The sequence below is a fragment of the Desmodus rotundus genome, chromosome 9 (genome assembly GCF_022682495.2).
Source record: "Desmodus rotundus isolate HL8 chromosome 9, HLdesRot8A.1, whole genome shotgun sequence".
Taxonomy (NCBI): Eukaryota; Metazoa; Chordata; class Mammalia; order Chiroptera; family Phyllostomidae; genus Desmodus; species Desmodus rotundus.
Window position 1 is genome coordinate 86,581,658 of NC_071395.1, and position 18,465 is coordinate 86,600,122.

At 35.6% G+C, this 18,465-nt stretch overlaps 1 protein-coding gene across 2 annotated transcripts in view; it reads left to right on the forward strand.

The window, feature by feature from the left end:
* The window catches only part of ABCA5 (ATP binding cassette subfamily A member 5), a 71,133-nt gene that overhangs the window by 35,509 nt on the left and 17,159 nt on the right, over window positions 1-18,465 (forward strand). For both annotated transcript variants that reach the window (XM_053910719.2, XM_024573107.4), the window contains exons 19-26: window positions 1,290-1,491; window positions 4,138-4,307; window positions 6,583-6,710; window positions 7,120-7,257; window positions 10,078-10,191; window positions 12,815-12,985; window positions 15,363-15,476; window positions 15,879-16,013. In XM_053910719.2, the coding sequence (XP_053766694.1) occupies window positions 1,290-1,491; window positions 4,138-4,307; window positions 6,583-6,710; window positions 7,120-7,257; window positions 10,078-10,191; window positions 12,815-12,985; window positions 15,363-15,476; window positions 15,879-16,013 (1,172 nt within the window). The remainder of the gene's footprint in view (window positions 1-1,289; window positions 1,492-4,137; window positions 4,308-6,582; window positions 6,711-7,119; window positions 7,258-10,077; window positions 10,192-12,814; window positions 12,986-15,362; window positions 15,477-15,878; window positions 16,014-18,465) is intronic.

The window sequence follows — 18,465 nt, forward strand, 5'->3', positions numbered from 1 at the left end:
TTTGGCCGATTTTAAGTGTTTTACTTTTAAGTGTTAGTATATATCAAATTCATGGAAGGTGAATTGGTGCTTACTGAACACCATGATTGTGATATACAGTATTGAGCACCTGTTTTTAATTTGATTAGTTCACTGAATCAGGGAAGAGAGGGATTAGACTGTTCATCTTACTAAGTCATTCATCTAAATTGTTGATTTGGTAGGATGCTAGAATAGCCAGGTTGTGCGTAAATATTATTTTATGCATTATTTCATTTCATTCTTAAAAATTTTAATATTTACTAATTTTTAAAATTTAGCATAAGTCTAAAAAGTCTTTGTGGCTCTCATACTTTAAGATGAGAGTTTCCATCTTAATTATTTTTTTATCTGAAGTTAAATCACTGTTATAAAAATAACATTGTGATTTCTGTTCCTCCTTGATTAGTTTTGTCTGTTTTTGGCCTAATGGAATCACTCATAGCATATCTCTTTTGTGTTTGACTTCTTTTTTTATTCTTAATATTTTATTTATTTATTTTTAGAGAGAGGAAAGGAGAGAAAAAGGAAGGGAGAGAAACACCAATATGTGGTTGCCTCTTGCATGCCCCCTACTGGGGACCTGGCCTGCAACCCAGGCATGTGTCTTAACTGGGAATCGAACTGGTGACCCTTTCATTCTCAGGCCGGTGCTCAATCCACTGAGCCACACCAGACAGGGCTGTGTTTGACTTCTTTTACTTAATGTTATGTTTTTAAGATTCATACTACTGTGCTTGAACAGTAGTTTGTTTACTTTCATTGTTGAATACTAAATTATTACAGGAATATTTTGCAACTTATTTATTCATCACCTGTTGATAGCCTTTTGAGTTCTTCCCACTTTATGGCTATTCTAGATGTGGTGCTACTCGAGGATATTCTTCTGCATGTGTTTTGGTGAACATACATACATATTTCAGTTGGGTTTATACCTAATAGCATTTCCTGGGTTGTAAGCTGTGCCTCTGTTCAGTTTTAAAAGTATTGCAAAGTATATGAGGGTTCCAGTTGACCTACATCACTGCCATATCTGTGCTTCTTTATTTATTTACTTATTTTTTATATTGAATTTATTGGGGTGACATTGCTTAATAAAATTATATGGGTTTCAGGTATATAATTCTCTAATACATCATCTGTATTGTGTGTTCACTACCCCAGGTCAAATCTTCCATCACCATTGATCCCCCATGTGCTTCAGAAAGATTTTCATCTTTTTAAGGAGTATATCATAATTTTCTACCTTTTTATTTTGTCTTGGCCAATAGATTATAGTGTATTTACTCAGCAGCCACTTGAGGAAGAAGTGGATTCAAAATCTTTCGATGCAATGGAGCAGAGCTTGCTCATTCTTTCTGAAACCAAGGCTTCTCTAGTGAGCACCATGAGCCTTTGGAAACAGCAGGTGTATACAATAGCAAAGTTTCACTTCCTTACCTTGAGACGTGAGAGCAAATCAGTGAGATCAGTGTGAGTATATCACTTTTACCTGATACGTTGTTTTTGTAAGGATACGAATGGGTTTACCATTTTCATTTTTAAAATGTATACATATGTAAATAATCTCTGTAGTTTTGAAAGATTAAAACTGTAACTTCATATGTCAGAGGAGAAAATACACTAGTAATTTAATGAAACACTGTTAGAGCCTTACCCTTTTTTTAAACGAGCATTTTTTGTCTTATTTATAAAATGAGGGAGTGACATAATATTCTCTAATTGTGTAAAATATTTGAATCACTGTCACCGTTTTTAAATTTTATCCTGTTTTCATATTTTTCATAATTATTTTGCATCTGTTACAAGTATTTATTAGTAAGCAGCAGGATGAATAAGTTTTATTGCCATTCATTAGTTGAAGAAGCTGAAATATGAAGGATGCTCTGTAGCTGGTAGAACTGGGATCTAAATCACATCCTTTTCACTTAGCTTTCCCGTTCTCTGTTAGATTCCTGTACGGTGCTGGGGTGCCAGACATTGAATTATTTGGAAATGGTATTAAGTACTTTCATATACCATACACCTATCTTGTTAGATTCAAAATAGCAGTAGAAATAAAACTTAATCGAGAATCAGAGTTTTGTTATATGTTTGAATATGCTGAATTCACTTTTTTGTCCAAATTTATTCAGGATCAAATAAATATGATATATTCCTCTGTCAGCATTACTGAAAGAAAATACATGTTTCAGTTTATTTGACTACTACTCTCATATTTCCTGAAAAACAGTAGAATTATCTTACTTAGCTTGAGCTGCCATAATAAAATAATATAGACCGAGTGGCTTGAACAACAGAAATTTATCATCAGAATTCTAGAGGCTGGGAGTCAGATTAGGGTACCAGCATGGTCCATGTCTGGTGAGGATCTCTCTTCCCGGCTTGCACACAGACCACCATCTTGCTGTGGAGCCCACGTGAATTCTGCACACCTGCAGGAAGAGAGACGGAGACAGAGCAAGCCCTCTGGTGTCTCTTCATGAGGTCCCCACCTTCACGACCTCATCTCACCCTGATTATTTCCCAAAGGCCTCATTTCCAAATACTATCACATTAGAGGTTAGGGCCTCAATGAATGAATTTGGGGAAGGGGTGACACATTCAGTTCATAGCAAAAAGTTGTTCTGTGGTCAAATATGCATTTGACCATGTATACATTTAGGAGATATTTTATATTTCCTTTCTTAAAGAGTTGTTCATTAGCATAATAAAACACAGGAGAGGTTCTATGGTAAAGAAATTACTTCAACTGTATTTAACCTGCAGTTTCCAAATTTGTCTTTTTTGTGTGTTGTGTTGTGTTTTGTTTTGAAAGATGCAGGAAAATCAGTGTCTTTAGGAAAAATAATGTTAAAGCAAAAAAAGATTGTTACAAACACAGGACACTTGAAACCCAGAGCTACAATACATCTTTCTATTGTCATTAAAATAGGATAGAAAAAGTAAACGTCCCCACATACTTCCTTTTTCTTTCTGGTATGATACCCCCTCCCAAAGCAGCAGATACATTATGACTGTTCTTGGGAACCCTACCCCATTGGTCCTACCTGAAATCTTTTTGCCTGCAGACTCACATTTCACCATCACTAGTGCTCTCAAAAATTCACTCTGTAGAACCACAAATATCCCAAAGAAAATTGATGAGGAGAGAGACTCAGCCCCTCCTCTGGACAGCAGTGAGGCCCTGCATACTGAGAGGACACTGCCCTGCTCTTTCCTCTGAACCCCCAGCACTTCCCTAGAGACTCACCAGCCCCAAATCCAAATCATATCATTCAAGCATTTTTTAATCATGAATTTTTTTATCTTAAAACACCTATTACTATGGAACTGGAGTTTCATGCAATATGCTTTTGGAAATGCTGGTTTAGGTATATTTACAACAATTTAAGAAAGATTTTTTAAAAAATTATAGGGTTTCTGAGAGTGATGAAATATTTAAGCATGATAATCAAAGCTCTCTCCACCCACTTGGGACACACATCACATGTAGTGTGGAGGAGATATTTTACCCAATGGGATGGGGAGATGACTGCCTTCCAGACAGAAGGGCATTTGAATGGGTAGTGGAGTTATGTAGTGCGTCAGCTGCAGGTGATGATTCTTGTAACTGACTCCAGCGTATCTTGTTTTGCAGTTAGGATGAAATTTCAAAGACATCGATCATTCAAAGTTTCACTGTATTTTTATTTTCTTGTATCTGAAATATTTTTGTATCACACATTTTCTAAAATATAAAGAGAGTAACTAGAATAGAAAGAGGGCAAGAAATATTTCCGTAAGAGAATAGAGATGAAAATTTGACATAATGTCTGGTTCTTTAAAAGCTGTAACTGCGTATTTATATACCCTGTAAAAATTTCAGGGTAACTCTGATCTAAAATATGCTTTTATAACTTTTAATTTTGTCATTAAATATTGAATTTCTGTTGAATATTGTCATGAGATCGTTTTGGAGAGTAGAAATTCTACTTGCCAGAGCTATTTTTTATAAGTTTTTCCCTGACTTTAATTTTTTTTTAAATAAGTGCCTTGTAACGGTCATGTAAAGGAAGATTTTAAAAGCAGATTTACATATTAATGTGCCTTGAGCTATATTATCTTTTCTCCTTTCAGGTTGCTTCTGCTCTTAACTTTTTTTGCAGTTCAGATTTTTATGTTTTTGGTGCATCACTCTTTTAAAAATGCTGTGGTTCCTATCAAACTTGTTCCAGACTTATATTTCCTAAAACCTGGAGATAAACCTCACAAATATAAAACCAGTCTGCTTCTTCAAAATTCTACTGGTGAGACTGTGTGAAGGTCTGTGAATGTGTGTTGGTTGGGGTGTAGGGGTGAGGGGGAAAGATGGGGCCAAGATACGGATTTTAGGAATGTTTGTAAGTTAAAGGCATGTTGTGTCTCCACAAATCTAAATTTAATAAAAGTCTTTATTAAGGCCGAGCAATATATCACAGAAATGAAATTTTGCTTAAAGTATGGATGACAGTTTTAAAAAAATATTCTAATTTATATTGCTTATAATCATAGTTTCCTTTTTTAATAGTAGCATTTATTCTGAAACATGCTAGAATAGCATGTTTCACTCAAAGTTTATGATGAGCAAAATAAATTTCGAAAGTTGGAAACACTCACTTTAGAGTTACTGCATGTCATATTTATGCAGTGTAACCAAAATTTTCAAGGGCTATCTGGAAAATCAGAATTAACAATAAGTGCCTTAGGTGTAAATATTTATCATCAAATATATTAGGCTGTTCTGGGTTTGCTATTGATTATTCTTATTACATCATTGTCAAATATGAAAAATAATTTAAAAACACATGGCCTGAGCAACAAGCAGAACAACAACAACAACAAAACTGGCATAGGATTCTTGTCAAAATAATAAAACCTAATGCAGACTTTTATTCATACACGATCAGTTGTCCCTTCAGCATCTTCCCTCTGCAGAGATAGTTTGTGCAGTAGTCCCAGGGTGCTGGAAGAACAAGGGTTCTTTTATTATAAGTCAAGATTAGCCAACTGGCAGACTTACAGCAAAACAGTAGCCTCTTCATTTGCCTATCTTGCTGAAATATGTTAAAAGTTGTATTTCATAAAATCCTTTCTATACTCCTGAACTCTTTGGGGTTTAACGTCTTCACTTTTATTTTAGCATCTTTCCTTTTGATTCATTGTTAACTGAAGAGTACCTTGTGTTAAAATAATCGTAGTTGAAGATGATTATAAATTACTCTTAAAATACGGCTCTCAGTTTATTGTAAAACTTTCATTCTTTTGGAGGAAAAATGCATTTAGTAATAGAAAACTACTTTTGATAGAAAATGTTATGTTTTGTAATTTTTTTCTTTTATTATATAATTCTTGTTTGGGGTTTTAATATACATTTCATGTTACTAAAATATAGTACTGCATGGAGCCTTATACTCTGATATTGTGACATTTTTTGTGTATTTGGGGAATTGTACATGTACCTCAAATCATTCTTTGAGTTCACTCTGAACTGATCCACAAAAGTTCCAGTATCTTCAGTTCTGTCCCTTCAGTTATATTTTAGTATTTCAGGAGTTGCTTACATATGGATCCCACATTATTTTCGGCCTTATTGTTGGCCCTAGATAAAGCCATGTTTTCTTAAGGCATCATTGGCTTCTGTGTATACATTGGTTGGTATCTTACGCTCCTTGCAAGGCTTGTTGTATCAGAAGTGATACAGTTCCCTTAGTTATAATATAGCTCTCTTCTCAGGAGTACAGAGCCACTCAGGCCGGCTGGGGTGAGTGATCAATGAAGACACAAGGTCAGGAATAAATGCAGTGTCACCAGGATCACAGTTCTGACTCTCAGGTTTGGTGCTGAGCCTGATCCGCCCACCATACTATTTTACTTAGTCACTGATGGTGTTTTCCTTCAGTTGGTTTCAGTTTTTCTCAAAGCCACATTTGTCCTTCCTTGAGTCCTGGCTTTTGTGACAATGAAATATTTTCCATTCATCAGGCATGCTGGTATGAATGTAAACCTTAGACAGGATTCAGAGTTTTTTCCTTGGCTCCAGGCAATTTAAAGATTAAAGATGGAGACTTGATGATTATGTGTTTTAATATTTTAAGGCAGTCAACATTTTTAAAACTTGTCTGTTCAGAGCACACAAAAACCCTCTAAGGAGTGATGTTACCTAACTTCATACTGCAACTTCTACCTCTCTGAGCCTGCTGGTTATCTTGTTACATAAAATTGCCAGCTAGATTTTTATTGTCACTATGTAACCAAATTTCAGGTATGACAGATAGAATTTCAATGTGAGTAATAGTTGTAGCAGCAGCAGCAGCTAAAATTTTCACAGTTACTCTCTCAGGTTCTGTTCTACGGCCCGTGTACGTATTGATTGGATTTGAATCCAGGCTGACTGGCTACAGAGCTTGCGTTCTTAGTCGTGTCTTCAATTATGAAGATAAAATACTTTTTAAAGGAGAGGGAGCCTTTCCATAGTTATTAAAAGCCTGTATATGTTTCTCATTTGGACTGATTCTTTATTATTTGCTTATTTCCTAATACCAGACTCAGATATCAGTGATCTCATTAGCTTTTTCACAAACCAGAACATAATGGTGACGATGTTTAACAGCAGTGACTATGTATCTGCTGCTCCCCATAGTGCAGCTCTAAATGTGCTGCCCTCAGACAAGGTAAGAGCGATGTACATGCGTGAGTCCCCATTTGAAAGTTACAGAAGATTAAGATATTTCCTCTAAAGTTAATCATTTGCTGATTTGGCCCCATTAGTTGCATATTAGAATTTACTTCTGGAAATAGTAATATTTATAATATATTTGATGCCCTGGTGGATTACCAATAAATAAAGCTTAAAGGAATGTAATTTTATGTTATATGTTTATTTAAAAGACTAAAAATATCTGTAGATTCCAAACCAGGGTGTCTCTATCATTGAGCATCATTTCTATGATGTGCTGACTAGCCGTCAGTATAGATAGTGAGAATTAGCCTCGAGCATGAGAAAACCTTGGTACCTAGCAACAGTGTGTCTGTTTATATTTGTATATGGTATGTAATAAGTCTCTCTTTTTTAAATCGTAGGACTATGTTTTTACAGCTGTTTTCAACAGTACTATGGTTTATTCTTTACCTGTGTTGATGAATATCATTAGTAACTACTACCTTTATCACTTAAATGTGACTGAAAGCATCCAGGTCTGGAATACCCCATTCTTTCAAGTAAGCAAACTGAACATGTGTTTGTGTGTATAAAATAAGTATTAAAAGCCAAATAAATGATAGTAACAAAATGTGAAGAAGCTTATCTTTTGACATCTCTTAGTCTTCTTGAAATGTGAGTTGGGGATAGCTTACATCTGGGTTTAGGGAGTCCTCAGTGTTAATTTGCTTCAGGATCAAGAGGTGTTCTGTGTTGGTCCTGATATTTTTATAAGTGTAAGTAGTTTTTATATTAATCAGAAAAGTTAAGATAATTTAAAAATGAATATTGTTGGTGTAAAATCTGGAAACTGGGGTATTGAAAGAAGCTTGAGAAGTCACCCAGACAATTCTTCTAGGTGGTACTGTTGGTCACAAATAGGAAAATTAACTCGTCTCCAGAAAAATACTCAACATTTTTTCTTAGTTCTTATCTTTTGTTTTTTTATATATTAAAAAATAAATGGACAAATATCTTTCTGTAATAGTGTGTTTTATTCTCTGTTGCCATACTGTCTTTAACAGTTTATTGACATATATGTACATCATATACCATCTAATTCACCCATTTAAAATGTACAACTCAGTGGTTTTTATTACATTTGAAGAGTTCTGTAACCATTGCACGATCAGTTTTATATTTCATCACTCCCCAAGAATCGCTTGTACCTATTAGTTAGTCACTCCTGGTTTCTCCCACCTCCACCACCAGCTCGCCGGTAATCTACTTCCTGTCTCATGCCTATGTGATCTATACCTGAAACTTTTTTAGTTGGCTGTAATCTTTTGCCATCTTTAAATGGAAATCACATCAAAGATTAATTTAGTACTCTTTTTGTTACAGCTATATATAGACGTGGGGACAAGATAACATTAAATTTACATTTTAAAAAGTTCCTTGGCACCAGGGTAGCGAGGGATTTCTGTGAAGAAAATTGTGGTGGAAGAAAGTTAAGGACATCAAATAAAAGATTCTTTTACTAAATAGCTTAAAGAGAGGTGATGATGAGTGTGAGAGATAATTCAGGGGCAGTAATCATAACGACGGGGCAAGAAGATGTTAAAGAAGTACATGGCATCCTTCATCACTGTTGAATTTGTGAGCTGAGAGGAAGAAAGGAGCCTATATTTTTTATAATTTTGGGTAATACGGTAGTATCATTTACTGATTTTGAGAATATAGGCAGAAGAGAGATTTTTGTTTTGTTTTGATAGAATGGAGATACTGATTTCTGAATCTACTGAGTTGTTCTGGCACTTGTGCCTGCTGGACATTTAGGAGGCATTTGGATGTATCAATCTGGACAGGTTTCTGGGTAGGAAGTAAATATTCGTGAGTCACTGGTACATAGGTGATACTGAAATCATCAAAGTTGTAGATCATCCCTTCTTATTTTTTTATTGTGAAATATTTCAAGCCTACAGAAATTAAACAATTGTCTACCCAAATGTTTCAAATGTTAATTATCTTATTATGCATGGAAAACGTTTTAAATTTCAAAGATACATTTGAAATCTCCAGTGTACCTTTACCTAATCTCATTTCCTTCTCCAGCTCCAAAGTAACCACAATTCAAAATTTATGATTCTCACACCTGTTTTTATGATGTTACTTCATTTGTCTGTATCTATAACTATTACAGTAGATCTTGCAATTTTCATTTTCCACCAAACACTGGCATATAACCATACTATTTTTAAAAACTGGAGGGAAAGAAATGAGATTTTTTAAAGTTTACTGTTCATTGATGTAGTCTTATATGGTTCATATTTTTTCATAATTCATCAGATTCTGTGTGATTGAATCCAGTTGTAGTTTCATTAATCTTCACTTCTTGTACTAATTATCTTACATATTTGTTGGTTCTATCCACTGTAATGTACCAGAGTTTGGGAAAAAATTCTATAATGTCATGTGGCAGGAATTAAGGAATTAGCTTTATTGCTAAAAACTCAGAAGTCCAGGGCCAACAAGATGCACTGTGTCCACGTAGTCCTGTGGAGGGGTGTGCCAGGGCCGCAGTATCTGCTAGACATTCAAATTATTCCCTTCTGGCGCAGAGTGTTTTCCCTGTCCCGTGGGTGCGTCTTACAGAACAAGGGCGAGGAAAGGGCCTTGCTGAGGGTGGGAGGTGACAGAGTGCACTTGGTTCTTAGTTGTTTGCATTTGGGCGCCAGCTGTTTACAAGGTTGTTTGGAGAAGGTTGCTGTCTGCACCACCCTGGGACAGCTAGGGACCTTTGGGGCCTGTGGCAGCTATAGTCCCCCCTGCTCGGGGGAAGCAGCTCCTGGTCTGGGGCCCTTTGGAGAGAAGTAGGGCCCCAAGATCCCAGCTGGCTTTATAGTCCAGGCAAACTAATGAAGGCACCAAAGATTATCTGAGATTGGATAGGACCACGGGTGGATATATTAACAGCTTTTCATGTAATTATTACTTTAATTGGTGAAGCTTAACTTATATGCCATATTCAATTTGTATATAAGAAAATGGAAGTACAGTGATTTGCTCAGGATCTTTTAGCTATTTAATAAGTAGCGAAGTTGGTATGTCGCTCACTGCCGGGTAACTCTGCCCCCGTTTCTTCATATAGACTCTGCCTAGGATGATTACCCTAGTGTGTTTGTTCAGAGGCTCTGGCAGTCTTTCAGAACGTGCTGTCGATGGTGGGCACCTAGTGCAGCACACAGATCACGTGTCCCAGTCATGTCTACTTGAAACCTACATGACCCTAGTAACCAGTGAGACCCCAATAAATTTAACAAGAAAGGAGAAAAAAGAAGGTCCTAACATGACATCAAGTGATTCTCAATTCCATTTCCTATCGTGTGGTTCTTTTTCAGGAAATTACAGATATAGTTTTTAAAATTGAGCTGTATTTTCAAGCAGCTTTACTTGGAATCATTGTCACCGCAATGCCACCTTACTTTGCCATGGAAAATGCAGAGAATCATAAGGTAATGACACAGTCACAAAATTACAGGTATAGTTTGCTAGTAAGAATAACTAACATATTTGCATGAAGGCAAGACTTGTGTATAATTATTATTTCGGGAGGAAGCAAATGGGGTATAAATACATTTAGTATTTCTTATAGTAATACAGGTAGGGCAAAGTAGGTTTACAGTTATGAGTACAGGAAACACAGTTTATTCTTGTATTGTTATTTATTATATTATTTTTCATATGAACAACTATAAACCTACATTTGCCTCACCTTGTAGTAGTAACTATCATTTATTACTCAAATCCTTGCCATCTTCTTTAGAAGTTATATCCTTTAATCCTTACAACTGTACAAATTGTAAGGTAAGTTTTGTTACCCACTTTCCAGGTCAGGAAGTGGAGGATGGGAGTTTTCATATAATGTGTCCAGGTTCACTCGTCCTGTTTAACTAATGGATCTGGGAACTATGAACCTTATGTTCTTATTGGGACATGCCCCGCTAACCTTCAGTGGGATGTATTGATAGTATAAGGCACTTAATTTGATGTTAAGTGATAAAAAAAAAAAGGTGGAGAATGATTGTCATCACGAGGGCCAAGGAAAAGTTGCACTGTGTACGGAGGTTTTTCAGTATTCTTTCACCTTCTTTTCTGTTCCTTCCTCTTTTTAATGTCCTCCATCCAAGCAGATGCAGGTGATCTTACACAGCTTTTGACAGTTCAGAGTCTTCCACTCTCCCACTCAGCTGAGGTTGGCTCTTTCTTACTCCTCTACAAAAAATTCTCATTGTGTCTCTTTACTTAGTTCAGTGGAAGCAAATTTGTCTAAGTTAATTTATACAGTGAGGTTAATAATGAGGTTAAGCTTCATATAAAAGTAATACATGAGTCTCCGTAGATATTTTAAAAATATATTCAATTTGTCTGTTACACATGTTCATTGTACTAATTTAGAAAATATAGGGAAGTATAAAGAACATAAAAATTATCCATAATCTTTGCCACTCAGAGAAAAAACTTAGTGGACAGTTGCATTTTTCTCTTTTTTGTTTCCACTTAAATGGTTTTTAATTCAAATTTTTATTTTGAGGTAATTACAGATTTATATCAGGTTGTAAAAAATAACACAGCGAGGTCCTCTGTACCCTTATTCACCTTACCCCAATAAAAACGTCTTGCAAAACTTAGTCCAGTAGAAAACCAGGGTATTGACATCAAGAGAGAGAATAGTCCTGTCGCCACAAAGGTCCCTTCTGATGTCCTTTTCAGGCCCACCTACCCACCCCTCCCCTCCCTGACCTCTGGAAATCAGTAATTTGTTCTCCATTTCTATAATTTTGATGTTTCAAAAATGATGTGATGGAGTGACAGCATGTTTTCTTTTGAGATTGGCTGTTGTCACTCAGCGTAATTCCCTGGAGAGCCATCCAATTTGCACGTATCATTACTTCATAGTTTTATTGCTGGTTAGTATTTCGTGGTGTGGATATGGGTTGTTTCCAGTTGTTGACTATTAAGAATTAAGCTGCAGTGAACATTTGTGTATAGGTTTTTGTGTGAACGTAGGTTTTTATGCCTCTGGTATAAATACCCAAGAGTGCAGTGATGTGTCATAAGGTGACTGAAAGTTTACTGGTTTTATAAAAAATTGTCGAACTGTTTTCCAGAGTGAATTTACCATGTGACATTCCCACCAGCATTGTATGAATGACAAAAGCATTCATTTGGGTTATCAAAGATATTTATATTTGGCTTGGTTTATGTTTTATACTTATATTGGAATTTATATTTTTGTTTTTATAATTCATTGAACAAAAAAGTTGTCTTTTTTAAAAAATCATTTCTCCTCTTCTTCTTAACTCTATGTCCCATGATCCCTTACCTCATTCTATGGCTAGTTCTTTCATTTAATAACTTTTGATTATTAGGGGTGATTTTTTTATAGATGACAGAAATCAACTGAATTAAAAATATTAGGCATTTGGATTTGTACAAGATTTTTAAAATTTCAAATTAAGTAATGAGAGAGCATTAGAAAGTTGGGTAAACTATCATCATTTAAGTTACTCTTAGTACTCATGAAAACGCTATTTACTTGTGGTAGCAATAGCAGCTTACATTCATGTACTACACAAGAGTATATAAAAAGCCTTTAAATGCATCATCTGTACATAAGCCGAAAGACTCATGTAAACCCAGGGGGTAGTTGGCAGTTTCTTAGTGTTTTTGAGAAAGGTCATTTTTTAAAAGTGAGATTCCTTTTATTGTTTAGAGCACACCTTTCTCTCTGTTTCCACAAGCAATCATGTTTTCACTACTGTGATGTAGAATCACTATTGTACAGCTCTAACCCCACTGACCTTTCGTTTTACCTTAGTTCTGTGTTTCTTAGTGTCACTGCTGTAATCTGGCTCTGAAAATTTTATTGAAATCGTTACATCTCAGAAATAATGATCTAAGTTAAATGCTAAATCAAATTTATATTCAGCTATAAGGAGGGCTTTTATTACCTATATATCTGGAATATAAACTTTTGTTGTTGATGTAAAAAAGAGTTCTACTATAATTTGCTAGAGTTTTTGTTTGTAAAATATTTAAAAGTATAATCAATTTTTTCCTTTTATTTATTTTTAGATCAAAGCTTATACTCAACTTAAACTTTCAGGTCTTTTGCCATCTGCTTATTGGATTGGACAAGCTATTATTGATATCCCTGTATTTTATGCTGTTCTTATTTTGATGCTAGGAAGTTTATTTGCATTTCATTATGGATTATATTTTTATCCTGTAAAATTCCTTTCTGTGGTAAGTTAACATCAGTTGTACTCTTTCTATTTATAAATAAAATGCTACTTTAAAAAATGGAGTCTTTACAGATGTGACAATTGGCTGGTTGAGTAATTTGGATATTATTTTTTTTAACAGAAAATAGAACCAGTTTCTATTTAATTATTGTATTGTGTTGGCCAAAAAGTTCATTCATTTTTTTTCCTGTAAGATGGCTCTAGTAGTGTTTAGTTGTCTTTAACTTCATTTGAAACAGTTTTGTTAGATTGTATTGGGACAGCTGTCATATCAGTGTGCATTTAAAAGAATTATCAAATTTAGTGAATTTTTATGTAGTCATTTTAATATTGAAGATCAAAGAAAATAAGCAATATTTTTGGCATATTATACTTTATTATTTCAAGAAATGTAAAACACAACTGAAATACAAAAAAAGATTTGTATAGTGTGTGGGGAAGATGCTGCGACTGATCGAACATGTCAAAAGTGTTTTGTGAAGTTTCGTGTTGGAGATTTCTTGCTGGACGATGTTCCGTGGTCAAGTAGATCAGTTGAAGTTACCGGTAATAAGGATCAAATTGAGACATTAACGGAGAACAGTCGGTGTTATGCCATGCAGGACATAGCTGACATACTCAAAATATCCACACCAAGCATTGAAAATCATCTGCACCAGCTCGGTTACGTTAATCTCTGATGTTTGGGCTCCACATACCGTACTTTTCGGACTATAAGACACATCGGACCACAAGATGTGCCTAGGTCTTAGAGGAGGAAAATAGGAAAAAAAGAAAACCCTCTCCACCGCTGCCGGCCCGCCCCACCCCCTCCAGCCAGGTAAGCTACATTCGGACTATAAGACACACCCCATTTTCCTCCCAAATTTGGGAGGGGGGAAGTGTGTCTTATAGTCTGAAAAATAGGGTAAGTTAAGCAAAAAAAAAAACCCTTCTTGACTGTTCTGCATACGATTCTCTAACTTAACCAAAATGTTTTGTTTTTAAAAACAAATTGTGAGTTGATGAAAAGTGGATACTTTACAATAATGTAGAACAGAAAATTGTGGGGCTCGCAAAATGAACCACCACCAACCACATCAAAGACCGGTCTTCATCCAAAGAAGGTGGTGTTGTGTGTATGGTAGGCTTGGAAGGGAAGCTTCTATTATGAGCTCCTTCTGGAAAACCAAACGATTAATTCCAACAAGTACTACTCCCAACTAGACGAACTGAGAGCAGCACTCCATGAAAAGTGTCTGGAATTAGTCAACAGAAAATGCATACTCTTACATCACGATAATGAAAGACCGCACGTTTCTTGGATGACCAAGCAAAACCTGTTAATGCTTGCCTGGGAAGTTCTGATTCCTCCACCGTGTTCACCAGACATTGCACTTTTGGATTTCCATTTATTTCAGTGTTTACAAAATTTTCTTAATGGAAAAACTCAGTTCCCTGGAAGACTGCAAAAAGCACCTGGAACAGCTCTTTGCTCAAAACATTTTGGGAAGATGCAGTTACAAAGTTGCTTGAGAGATGGTGGAACAAAACAGTGAATACATTGTTCAATAAAGTTGTTGGTGAAAATGAAAAATGTGTGTCTTCTACTTAAAAACAGGACGAACTTTTTGGCCAGCCCAGTATATGATACCTGTAATCAGTGTAATTTAAGCAATTTTTAAAGCAATGACTTACAACCATTATAAAATCGTTGAAACTGAAGCAGTCTTTTATGTAGAGTACCTACTTATGTATAATTAGAAATACATAAGTAGTCCTTTCTTAAAATGTCTTCCTTGTCCCTGTGCCTGAAAATAATTTCGCAAGGAACTCCTTTGTTTCGTAATCTAAAATGTGGTTTGAAACACTAAGGAAGCGTATGATTTGCATTCATGTTCACATGTAAATAAGTGACTGTTACAAGACCCTTTTATATGAATGATTTATGTGAGGAAAACAGAACTAGATGAAGTCTGGGTGGCTGCAAGTAAACTTCTCTATTTTGCCAGAGATCATACTGATTTTACGTATTTCTGTGTTATAAATTAATAAGGATTTTTTAAATGTACAAAATGCATTCAGTGCTGTACATTAAAATGGTAACCAGTAGTTCATTGAGAAAAAGTTTTAACCAGCTTCATCTGTTTTTATAACAAAATAAAAGATAGCAGTGTACTTGGCAAAGGAAACTGTTCAGTTCACATTAGTTACAGGCACGAGTTTTACTGTTTAGCAGCAATGTGCATGGTTACTCCTCAAGGAACCAAAATTTCCGTTTTTGGAGTGATTTGTTAAGCAATAAAATCTGAAGAATAATTATTCTTTAATATTTTAATACTTTACGCATTGCTAGTTATTAATATTTTAATGTAAAATTATGTATTTTTGTTTTACAGGTTTTTTGCCTTATTGGTTATGTTCCGTCAGTTATTCTGTTTACCTATATTACTTCTTTCACTTTTAAAAAAATTGTAAATACCAAAGAAATTTGGTCATTTATCTATTCCGTGGTAAGTCACACCTTACATTATTTCATTTCAAATTTTCATAGCAGCTTATTTGAAACTCTTTCCTGTTTATACTGGAGAAAAGAGTCATGAACTCTTTCAGGATAACCCTGAAAAATGTTGCTGTGTCTTTCTAAGTACAGGACGTAGAGAGCTGGCAGCATCTCACTGTCTGTATATTTGCCTTCTGCATCGTCCCCTCCATGAAGGGATGACATGGGAAGCATTGTAGAACTGCATGGCAGGGATGCCCGCCAAAAGCAACTGGCACCAGTGTACTGGGGCTCCCTGCCAAGTATCATCTCTGGTTCCATGTTTTACTGGAAGACTGACAACATAGTTAATGTTGAGTGTGAAATTTCTAAACACTTCTTCACTTGTTTTCTTTTCTTTTGTTTTCTTTAGACAGCCTTGGTTTGCATTGCAGTCACTGAAATCACTTACTTTTTGGGATACACGGTTACAGCTGTTCTCCATTATACCTTTTGCATAGCCATTCCAATCTATCCACTTTTAGGTTGTCTGATTTGTTTCATAAAGGTAGGTCTATTAGATGTTTTAATATTTAAAAAAACATAAATAGTGCTTAACCTTTGAGATCTTAGTTCTTGGACTCAAAATAATTTTTAACAAGGCCCCATGTGTTAGCTGCTACGACTTGATTTAAATGTTATTAATGAAGCAGTTGAAAATCACTGTGGAATCTTTTAAAGCATGTTTTTAAACCTTAAAGTCTCAGAGGAGAAGGACTGTGTCCATTGCATGTTCTTTGATGCCCCAAATGGTATATGTACATAAATTGTAAGTATGATCTGACTTCAATTAGCAAGGATTAAATAATATGTTGTCCTATAAAGGGATAATAGAAATAAAGTGTAGAGATTTTATTTCAAAGAAAAAGCCAGAGATTAGTTTTATTTAGCCTGGATAATTAAAAAGTTCCATATGATTAAAAAAATTAAGTGACTTAGGATGATGGCTGATTAATTCTATTCACTGATCTCATTACCTCCCCTCCCTTTTGATCAGTTTAATGTTTTTTTCTGCCCCATATTTTGGGATGGGGAAAATGAAGTCTAAGAACAAATCATAGCTATTAATAGTAGTAGCTAACTTGTTCATACAGAATACATGTTTGCTGAACAAAATGCACTTTTTTTTGTTTTAATCCAAATATTTCTACACATTGCAGCTAAAATGAAACTATTTCTCAAACTTATGACACCAAATGTGTGGGTTGTTTTCCTCACATAAAGCAATACTTACATGAACTACCTGGAGTTAGCACAGACTCCACGTAAAAAAAACATTTAAGAGCTCAGTCCCATAAGACTGCCCACCCCTCACTTCAGATGCCAGTTACAAGTAGGGGGTTCCCTGTTACTTATCCTTTTGTCTGACTTGGCTATAACCCCAGGGTTCTTATGACCCCTTCTCAGCCTCAGTAATTTGCTATTATGGCTTACAGAACTCAAGGAAACAGTAGTTCCTGTCCAGCTCATTATATGCAATGGAACAGGCAGGTGAAGAGATACATAGGGCAAAGTACAGAAGGTCCCAAGTGCAGGAGCTTCTGTCCCTGTGGAGTTTGGATCGTGCCGTTCTGTAGCATGTAGATGCGTTCATCCTGAAAGCTCTTCAAACACTGTGTTTAGGGTTTTTATGAAGGCTCCGTTACTTAGGCATGGGGACTTAATCTCTAAACTCCTTTCCCCCCTTGTGGGTCAGTGAATGGGTGGCACTGAAAGTTCCAGCCTTCTGATCACCTGGTTGGTTCCTTTGGCAACCAGCCCCCATCTTCTCACAGCCACCTCAACTTTGGTTGAAAGGGGCTTGTTTCATTATTATTATTATTATTTTAAATTTATTAAATTTAGTGGAGTGACATTGGTTAATAGGACCATACAGGTTTCAGGTGTACATTCCTATGATACATGAGCTGCATGTTGCATTGTGTGACTACCACCCAAAGTCACATCGTTTTCCATCACCAAATCTCTGGCCCCTTTCCCCCACCACGCTCTTACCACTGGTCACCACCATACTGTTGTCTGTGCCAATGAGTTTCAGTTTTATATCCCATATATGAGTGAAATCATATGGTTCTTAGTTTTTTTGGACTTGTTTCACTTATCATAATATCTTCATCCAGCTTGGTCCGTCCATCTTGTCACAAGTGGCAGCATATCATCTTATCTTAGGGCTGAGCAGTGTTCATTGTGTACATGTACCACATCCTCTTTCTCCACGATTCTATCGAAGGACACTTTGTCATGTCTTGGCCACTGTGAATAATGCTGCAGTGAACATAGGGGTGCATGTATCTTTGCAAATAAGTGTTTTCGAGTTTTTCGGGTAGATACCCAGAAGAGGGATTGCTGGCTCATGTGGTAACTCTACTCTTAATTTTTTGAGGAACTGCCAGACTGTTTTTCATGGTGGCCGTACCAGTCTACATACCCACTAGCAGTGAATAAGGGGTTCCCTTTTCTTCACAACCTCTCCAACACTTGTTATTACTTGTCTTATTGATAAACTGGTGTGCAGTGGTACCTCCTTGTAGTTTTGATTTGCATTTTTCTAATAGCTAATGAAATTGAACATCTTATATATATATATATATATATATATCTGTTGGCCATTTGTATGTCTTAGGAGAAGTGTCTGTTCAGCTCCTCTGCTCATTTTTAATTGGATTGTTCGTTTGGTGTTGAGTTGTATGATTTCTTTATATATTTTGGGTATTAACCCCTTGTTGGATCTGTTGTTCGCAAATACCATCTCTGTTCAGAAATGGGAAGTAAAAGTGTCACTTTTTGCAGATGACATGATTCTGTACATAGAAAACCTCCACCAAAAAAGACTCCACCAAAAAACTATTAGGAACAATAAATAAACACAGTAAAGTAGCAGGATATGAAATCAATGTACAAAATCCACAGCTTTCTTTTATACAATAAAACTTTAGAAAAAGAAATGAAAAAACAATTCC